The sequence below is a fragment of the Homalodisca vitripennis genome, chromosome 2 (genome assembly GCF_021130785.1).
Source record: "Homalodisca vitripennis isolate AUS2020 chromosome 2, UT_GWSS_2.1, whole genome shotgun sequence".
Taxonomy (NCBI): Eukaryota; Metazoa; Arthropoda; class Insecta; order Hemiptera; family Cicadellidae; genus Homalodisca; species Homalodisca vitripennis.
The window spans coordinates 127,101,543-127,111,899 of NC_060208.1; the positions used below are offsets into that span (position 1 = coordinate 127,101,543).

The following is a 10,357-nucleotide window of genomic DNA, read 5'->3' on the forward strand; positions in this document are numbered from 1 at the left end:
TCGGATATGTTTTTTATCTCAAATAATTGGTTAACACTTTTACACAAAATAACAGCCATTTGAAATATTTAAAATAACTATTTTGTACTGTAGGTAAAATCTTTTAACAAAACAGTAGTTATTAGAACATAAAATAATAAACTCATAGATTATAAGCCATATAAAATAGCATTTATAGTAGAACGAATGTTGAGGATATGATAATACCATTATTACCAGTCTACGAGGTCACCGGTGCGTTTCTGGTCAAAGAAGGCAAGGTCCTGGCGCAAGATGGAGGAGTATAGCTCACATTTAAGGCGAGTGGCTAGTCTTTCCCCAAGATTAGAGAGCAGGTAGATGTATACAAACGTGGCCGCAGACTACAAAAAAGTTATATAATAAGAGGGTGGAATAAAAAGTTTCATACCTTGGCACGAAGTTTAAAAAAAAAAATACATTGAATATCTTTTTAATATAACACTCATCATCAATAGAATAATTGAGATGATTCTTTAAATGAATCAATGAGTGAGTTAAAATTATATCATTTATAAAGTAACAAACCTCCAGCTATATTTTATAATATCAAATTTCCAGAATATACGCTACATCGCCTCAGTCGTCCCACTAGTCTAGTATTTATCTAGTGAAACATTTTCATAATAGCCAAATATGCTGATGAAAAAGTTTGTACTAAGTTTTACCAGGCTACTCTCCATCCAATTATTATATAGAAACCATTTTGGAATCATTACATAACAAATTAATCATTTAGGTGATTAAAAGATGGAGCAGTGAAATGTATACCAGTGAACCTGCAGCATCAAAAATTCAAAAAATGTTGAACATTTTCGAGTGACAATCTATGAAAATTGTTGTTTCACTGTTTTATAGCCAGAAGTAGAATTTGAAAACTCAGTTTGTTAAAATTTGTAAGTAAATTTTATAAACGAACTATGTGATTCTAAATTTATTTTTCTCAGCTTCTGATAGAAGACCAAAAGAAGACCTGGTTGATTGTGCTAAAAAAACTTGGATGTACAGAAAAATTATTACAAAGTTGTCAAGAGAAGAATAATCTATTTTAGTCTTGGATTAACAAATTTCTATGACTAACATGTTGTTACAGAATGCAACCCTAGTGAATGAACAGTGATAGAGACACAGTAGTTGACAGATACGTATCAGTGCATCAACACTGCACAGTGGGGATTCCGAAAGACCTTATCACCACTGTAATTATCTGATCACTGGTTTCAATTATAAGATGTAGCTGGAGGTGAAAGAACATACTTTACACAGAAATCTTATACACAAATACAAATTGTTGAAGGTATTTTTATGCTACAGGATAAGAAGCAGTATCTAAAGATTCATTACAGTAAATATTGTATACAGGCCTAGTGTAAATAACCTTTCAAAATGTCTAAATGTCAACATGTAGTTTCACTATGTGTACTATCAAACACTACTATCTAAAAATCAACATGTTTTCAAGTATTTTATTTTTGTTTCATTAATATGCTTTTTATTTATTACTAATAATTACACAGTTTTTAATCAAATAATTTTAAACTATAATTTAAAATTCAATATAATACAATTTAATTTGCTTGTTTAAAATTATTAATACATAAGAATAGTTAAAACTTGTTTAAAAAATTACAAAGTCATAATATTTTGAAAGCACAATTTTCATTTCTATAAAATATATATGTGTAGATTAGAAACATTTCACCCTTCCAAATCTTTAGTAAAATTGAAATAGTAAAGAAGTGTAGCTTTAGATGTGTGGTAAAATTAAATTTACCTCACATTACCATCAGAAAGCTAGACTCAAATTGTATATTATAAATACTGTACTAAAAGACTGAATTTTGGTTAACACAAGTCAAGTGCAACTATTAATCAAAGAGCCAAGAATCAAATTTATAAATTAAAATTTTAAAAACCACGAAGACTAGAGTAACCTCCTCACCTGTGCAACATATAGTCCTAGAATGCTAAATACAGGTCCCTGCATTTCTGCATTGAAGTTGGCTGGAGTCACAGATCCCAAGTACCTTGTCATGACATTTATCACAGTTCCCAGATATATTGGTATCTGTATGTTCATCAGAGCTGCTGCAAGTGCAGCCTGCAACAGCAGAGTACAATAAATTTATTTTGTTACACCCCAATTCGGCTGATCTGCACAGCTGATTAAGGAGTATGAAATTCCAACTTAAAAATTCCTTTTTTTATTTAAAGTGGCCAGTAAACATTATAATATGTACTACAGTAAAACAAACAACATAAAATATACTATTTTAATTTCTTTTTGAATGAAAACTAGAAGAAATCATACCCTTAACTTCTGGACTGTCACTAACAACAAAAAGTGGCCTGTACACTTATCCAATCTTCTCTGAATGGCCAAAATCGGACCATCGTTTCCAGTTAGCCTTCTTATTTTCTTGCATTATGATGCTATCTAATAATTTTGTTACCTATTTTGACTCTTTATATTTTTTCCCTTTAATATTTTTTGTATATTGGTATGATACAACACTGTCTTTCCATACCAAAATTAGCACATGTTCGCAATAAATAATTGGCTGAGCATTAGCAAAGCTTATCATTCAAGAGACTGAAAACATTCCATTTCTATCTGACTATCTGTATGAACGAGATCTAAAATAGACTTGACTGTTAACATGAAGCTTCGTTTTTATATGAGCAACATTGAGTTCGATGATGGTGCACAGTGCAGGGAATTTCGCCGAGCATTAGCAAATATTTTTATAATATTCTAACTGGCAACAATGATGACAATGAGAAAATGGTAGAATAAATTAATTTGTAAACAAACAGTACAATCATATTATGAGGTTTCAACATATGACATTTTATTGATAGAAGGAAAAGAAAAAGTAATTAAGTGGAAAGTGAATGTTATAAGTTGGTGACAAGATTTGTTTTCAACATACTCATATATTATAGTACACTTCCTAGCTCACTGAAACTTTATATTATTTGAACACTGCTATGAAACCTACATTAATGAACAAAAATGTAAATACATCATGAGACAAAAGATTTCATTTCTTTGTTTAAAGTAAAGATTTCATCTGTAAACTTACAATTTTAAATGCAAATTCACTAGTCAAAAGTGATAAATAAATTACTTCTACCAGTCATTGTGCATAGTGGACAATGATATTTGACAAGGTCAGTAGTGCTATGGGTGAAATGGAATTTTATCAATGTTTGAGTTAATCCCAATTGGGTTATTTGAGCCTGTTATATGAAGAAAAAATAGATGAATAATTGTTAGACTTCTTTGATGGACTCTAGATTACAGACCTTTCAGCGTAATGCTAATTAATCAATTCTCAATTCTCAACTCGTCTTCAACCTACCAGAAATTTTTATTTCATTACATGAGCTATTTTGCTGTAATAGCATCATTATATTTATTGATCTCATTCATGTTAATGTTATCTTGTTATGATATTGGTTATTCTTTGTTTCTTTTAGATATTTAATTTAATTGTTGTTACATTTATATTTGTACTAAATTAGCTCATTACTTTTTTAAAATTATTTTTGGCTTTAGACATATTTGTTGTTAACATTATCAAAATAATATTACTGTGGTAATTTAATTTTTTTTGTAATTTAAAAGAAGTAATAATAGTTCTAGGAAAATAAATACTATTACTTTATAATCACAATAAAGCAATGAACTGAAACAGCATAAACTAAGCTATATAGGGCCAAACTTTACAAGACATTTTTTACTTATTTTGAACTGAGAACTTAACTGGTTAAATTTGGTAGAATAATTATAATTTGTGGACTCCCTGTATTAATCATTAATAAATTGTTAGGTAAATGTTAAAATTTTGTGCCGTTATTTGTTTGCAGATTGATAATTATTTAATATTTTACCAAAACAGTACACTCATGTACTTCATAATACTACACACAATTGGTTAATTGAATATAAAACTATATATTACTCTGAAACCAAATGTGTATACTAATAGGATGATTATTTGATATTGTATAGTCTGATATTAGTGGTAATTGTAGTTAGGTAATTATTTAATATAAATTATAATATTTTAATTTCAAATTGATTGGTTTTCTAACAGTTAAAACATTTTGAATAAAATCTTAATTATTATTTCTTTCTAAAAAAATTTCATAACGTTAGAAGTTGGTCATTTGATTTCTTGTGTTTCATTCTATTGTAGTTAAATATTTTTTCCAAATTTTAGATTCCAAATACAGGAATTTGAGGGTGATACTTCTATATAAAAAATTTTTAATAATCCTAAAACTTCTAATGGCTGTGCTTAAGATTCACAGTAATAATATGTGTATTACAACATCAGTCATTACATTATTTAAAACGCTACAATATCAGTTGTAGGTCTTGTGTTATAAACCAACATCATAAATAACATGGAACATACAAAATTTAAAATGATACAGTACTTACAAAAATTGCTCCCAGTAAGCTCCAAACATCTGGCCATATCAACTCAAAAAACTTTTTCCAATCAAAAGGTGGCAAATTTTGGTTTTGCTCACCTAATTTATTTGCTGCACAATCAACAGTTATCACAGGCGCATATTTCAACATAGAGTACCCATAATAACCAGATATTAAAATCGATGCCTTCAATGAATTATTTCTCAATCTGAGAAAAATATTTACTCCATTGGAATAATTCTTTGGTGAGTAGAAACTTCTTGCATTCAGAGGAACATTACTTCTATGTTTGATTACATGATGTACGTTCCTCAATAAACTACTGCTTCTTGAACTGAAAAACAACCAAAACAATATAGATAAACTAACCTATATATATATATATATCTTAGAGCAGTTTTAAAAGAAAACTACAATTGTTTACTATACAATACTTCGTTGTAATTACAACTTTATCAAGTACACTTCATAAACATACTGAATAAAATAAACAAACAAAAGAAGAAACACCTGATAATAAACTGTCTAATCTATATATATATATATATATATATATATATATATATATATATATATATATATATATATAAATTAATGTTTGTGTGTTTGTCCTTTATGGAATCGCAAAATATTAGACAGACCATTATGAAACTTTGTATGTATACGTATTTTGCCACGGAGAAGGTTTATAACCTATGCCCATTGATGTAACTCACCACCAAGCGGTGCTGCAAAAGATAAAAGATTTAAAAGCGCCTGCACACTATAAACTGCAGGTTTAATAAACTGCAATTACGAGACAGTTACATATATTACATAGCCAAACATTATTTGGAGGTGCTAAGTTATTATGTATATGTCTTTAAGATACATTTCTGATTGAACTTAAAGTTTGAGTGTTAGACCACTTTATAATAAAGTACATGTACGTGCACAATGGCTATAAACATAAACAGATTTTCTTGATTGTGGCAACAAGGCAAACTCTACATAGGCGTTGTAAATATAATTCAATTAAACCAGAAGTTCACATACACGGGCAAAGCTTACGAAAAGCGTGCAAAGCCGCAGGAAACAGCTAGTTGTAAATTCAATTTTGACATTCCAACAAGTTTTGATTAGTTGTTAATAAAAAATAATAACATAATATAATTTTGAATTTAAGTAAATTTGTAGATCAGAATCTAAGGATTCAAGTGTGGAAAACAATAATTTAGCGAACGTTAAGTCAATAATTAACCCAACAATGTCAGAATCACATATGTACATAAATTAGCTGAACCAGATATAACTTAACTTTAGGAACAAGAATCAATAATGTCAAAGGAGCACCAGCTTAACAATCAATATAACAAAAATGTAAAGCAAAATCATTGATAGTTGTGAACTTCACGGAAACAGCTAAAACAAAGATTTAGTAATAGGAGTTCAAAGACATTTACTACACATAATGTATTGAGCAAATCGATAGTGAACGCAAATTGTCAATCATGTAATCAATAATCAGTAAATCACAACACAATCCTGAAACAATCATCACTTGTTTGCTGTGAGGATTTGTGAAGTCAGCAATGCCAAAAATAAATTACCTGTAGACTAAACATGATTTTCAAACCAAAAACTAATTATACCTTAAAGGCAATCATTAACATAAAATTCTTCAAAAGTTAAACTTTCATAACATAGGTTCAACCTCGGTGAGAAGGACTGTACGTTTATTGTGGTAGATGTCAAAAAAGCTCTTAGAGAATATTAGTTTTAAATCTATAGCCATAAACATGACCACTACTCTTCAAAGAGAGTAGTTGTGGTGTTACCTCTCACTGCTACACCGGAAACCTCCTTGAGACATAAACCATCTGAAAGATAATTGCCCAAACGCTAGAAGGCAAAACCAGAAATGTCAGCAGTAAATAAAAATATGTACAATTTTTGTTAATGTACCGGTATGATAAAACCTCACTTGAATATTATTTACTGTTATTTTGTTTGACATGAATAATAAGGTTTTTGATATGATTTTGGCGCTGTTCTTAAATTTATAATTTAGAAAGAAAAGAAAAGGATTTCTTACTTGATAATAAAAAATTTCTTGTAGAGCATATTTTTCTTAGAAAATATTTTATAACTGAAATTGAAAAAAAAACTTAAAAATGAAGATAGTGATTATAGTGGTAGGTGTTCTATATAAACTTAAACAGGGTGACAAACAAAATACAAAGAATCAAAAATAAGCTTGTAGATTCAATAAACCAGACTTGTTAACATTACACATAATCATAGTATTGGATAACTTATAGCCTATGAGACTATGATAATTTTAATTGAATATTATACTCGATTGTTTTGGTGACTCCATATGGGACTGATTATTATTTGTTATGTTTCTTTTATAATATTGCTCTAAACTATGATCATTATTTCACTTACATAGTGCTTAATTAAGCAACCAAATTCAATTAATATTAATATAAATCACAATCTAGTTATGAATAATTCATAATTATTATTGTTGTTCATATATTTATTGTACCGTAAACAAATAGGCTAAATAAGTAGGTAGGCAGGCCTACTCAATATTCATGCTAGGCTATTTGAATCAGGCAATGATAACCTAAGAAAGATTTGCCTTTAAAAACTGTATTGGAAATTTGTCTAACAGGATAACAGAATCGGAATTAGAACATGTTATTATCATTTATAAAAATGCTAGAGATTATCAAATTTATATAGCCTATTTTACAGCTAATCTTATCTCTTTCTAATGCTTTATATGGTTTATATGATTGACGGTCTCATCTACATTATACATTCACGCATCAATTAGTACATATTTCATTTTGGACTTAGCTTTATTGCAGCTAATTTATTTAATATGGGTTGATACAAGTTGTACAGTTCCTTTTCAATTTCAATACTTTGATCTTTTTGTATTTAATGGTAAAACTGGCCTATTCTTGGATTAATACTCTGCCTAGTACAATGATTATGTACATCCCTGTTTCTTAATATAACTTAAATTACTTTTTACATAAAAGAAAACATTCAAGTACAAAGAAACATGGCACTGTCAATACTTCAAACTGCATGATCAGTGGTTTGTGTTCTACCTCCCACCTGACAAGATTATTTTGATGTATTTTTTTCCAAAATAATACCTTTTCACGTTAGTATCATTACCATATAGGCCTATGCCTAGTATTATTGCATATGATAGATTACTTTGTATATATATATATATATATATATATATATATATATATATATATATATATATATATATATATTATTCTAAATTAATTAAACCAAAGTAAAATCGTTCCTGTATTACTGGAGAAATGACCGCAACTAAAAAGACGATGCACATGCATTATTGGTGTTACAGGCTGCAGTTTAGTGTTTTTAATGACACAGTTTTATTTGCAGATAACTTAAGATACAATATTCTGAGACATAATTAGTCAAACTAATAATAGGATTTTTTTATATACGATTTCCTATTGGAGGGAAATAAAAAAATCATAAAAAGCTTACTACTCTGCAGCCAGTAGGTATGATCTCTTGCCTGTTGATAGGAAATAAACTACAATAAACTTTAGCATTGCAATTTCTCCCTGTGTACAGAGTATTTATTATATTGCCAAGAAATGTCTAGGGTAGGGTACGATAAGCAGACCCGGTTTTTTTATATCGAGGAATATAATCATCGATACCTAATATTTGCATCTCAAATAAATTTGAGATGCAAATAAATTTGCTTTAAACTGACACTATTCAAATGTTACATCATTGTAACCAAAACGAATAAAGATTTTTTTACTTTGACTAATAAAACGATAAAATTAAGACAGGTGACAGGAAAAATGTTATTTAAATAATAAAAAAAGTAACAAAAAAACAAACATTGGGTAGGGTACGATAAGTGGACAAGTTATTATAACAAAAATTAGAAAAACTGAAGACAACCATATTTGCTCCTCTCACAATAACAGTTGTTTCTTTCCCACAAATTTCACATAATGGGGTTTTCGGTACGAGTCCAACATGTTGAAGCCACAAAAACAATATATTTTATTTATGTCTTATTATCTTTCAAAGCAATGTCGTGTAGTTTTCTAAAATTGACTGCCATTTTTAATAATCAAAATTATGGGTAGGATACGATAAGCGGACCCGGTTTTGTATATCGAAGAATGTAATCATCGATACCTAATATTCGGATCTCAAATCCTAGACTATCAATCAATATAAAAGTATCTATAGTCCTCAATAACAATCACATGTTTTAAATTAAAATATGAATTTAATACTTACAGTGATCAAACAAATTATTATAACCAAAATTAGTAAAACTGAAGACGACCATATTTGCTCCTCCCACAGTTACAGTTGTTTCTTTCCCACAAATTTGACATACGTTTTTCGGTACGATTATGTGTATTATCTGAAAGTGTTTACAGCTGTTGATATAGATTAAGTTAATTGTTCAAAATAATTAATCAGTAACCATTGGTTATATCAATGGTTATGATTCAGTAATATCGTTTGCCAATTTCGATATAAAAAAACTGGGTCCGCATATCGTACCCTACCCAAAATTACTTATGTAAAATTGAAATATCTGTGTGTTTTATTATAAGTGTTTACAGCTGTTGATATAGATTATTTAAGTTAATGGTTTAAATTATTTAATCAGTATCAATTGATTATATTGATGGTTATGATTAAGTAATATCGTTTACCAATTTCGATATAAAAAACCGGGTCCGCTTATCGTACCCTACCCAATGTCTAGACTTTGGGTATCTTTTACATATAAAAGACAACCTTCAAGATAATATAAGCCAAAACAGGCCAGGATTAAATTTTTAATATTAGTTTGACAATTTAAGTATTTGGCAACTAAATTCTCCATACTAAATTCTGCATACAAAATTTTATTGAATGTATAAACATTGATAAGAATCTAACTCGGTATATAACTAAAAATGTGTATCTTCAATTATAATTCTCACCCTAATCTGCAAAGTACTGATGATTTTGAAATTGATTGAAGAATATTAACTGTCCACAACATTTTCTATGTTACAAAATTTAAAATAATAAGTTGAACAAACATAAATGTCTGTAGATTTGGCGAATGGCGATTGCAATAGTAAAATTTTAATTAAGTACCTCACTTCTCACTAATGCGAAAATTGGAGGTTATAGAAAGATCATGTCATTCCTAACCTAAAAACAATAACAAAACATTGAACCTACTATCGTGACCGTTAAGCAGGCGTCAACTTGTCATCAATAACATGATAGATAGAATAGAAGTCATTCGATTTTATAATTTTGCAATTTCAAGTATGAAGGCGTCTATTTATGTGTACTTGCTACCAATTTCATTTCTTTTAATTTAAAAAAAGCAATTTTATAACGACCATTTACTAATCATGTGAATATTTTTATTTTTTAAATGTTATTTTAATTTTAAAATGTAATAGTTTTTTTTATTTAACTGTATTATTACATTTATTTACAAGTGCCCAACAATTATACATGCGCTCTGCTTTATACTCAAGAAAGTGTTTTCTTTGGTTTACGTCCACGTCGCAATCGCCAGCAGTTTCGGCAGATTGGGTAAAGCCAAACAAAATCGAATAGTTCGTGCATTTCTATAAGATTGTTCATGGTTTCCACAGATTCTTGTTATATGAGTAGTAGCGGGCTTGGGCTCTGTTTCCTACTCTGTACTGTATTGCTGTGGTTTTTCGTATTGATGATTTTTACACGTGTGATGATTTTAATGCATCAAGCTTGATTCTGATCTGTCTGTTTAGTGTTTAGGAATAATTCTGAAAGTGTCTTTCCGCTGGCCAAAGGCGTAGCTCTGTATATAAAAAG

At 28.9% G+C, this 10,357-nt stretch overlaps 1 protein-coding gene across 4 annotated transcripts in view; it reads right to left on the bottom strand.

The window, feature by feature from the left end:
• Positions 1 to 9,727, bottom strand: part of LOC124354697 (mitochondrial potassium channel ATP-binding subunit) — a 46,902-nt gene extending 37,175 nt beyond the window's left edge. The window contains exons 1-4 of one of the 4 annotated variants that reach the window (XM_046805345.1): positions 9,641 to 9,727; positions 4,472 to 4,799; positions 1,961 to 2,119; positions 217 to 362 (exon numbers count right to left, since the gene is read on the bottom strand). In XM_046805345.1, the coding sequence (XP_046661301.1) occupies positions 217 to 362; positions 1,961 to 2,119; positions 4,472 to 4,615 (449 nt within the window). In that variant the 5' untranslated portion in view covers positions 4,616 to 4,799; positions 9,641 to 9,727. Of the gene's footprint in view, positions 1 to 207; positions 363 to 1,960; positions 2,120 to 4,471; positions 4,800 to 9,480 lie in introns of those variants that run through there. The other 3 variants (XM_046805344.1, XM_046805346.1, XM_046805347.1) reach the window with 3 other exon arrangements.
• Between the last annotated feature and the right edge of the window lie 630 nt (positions 9,728 to 10,357).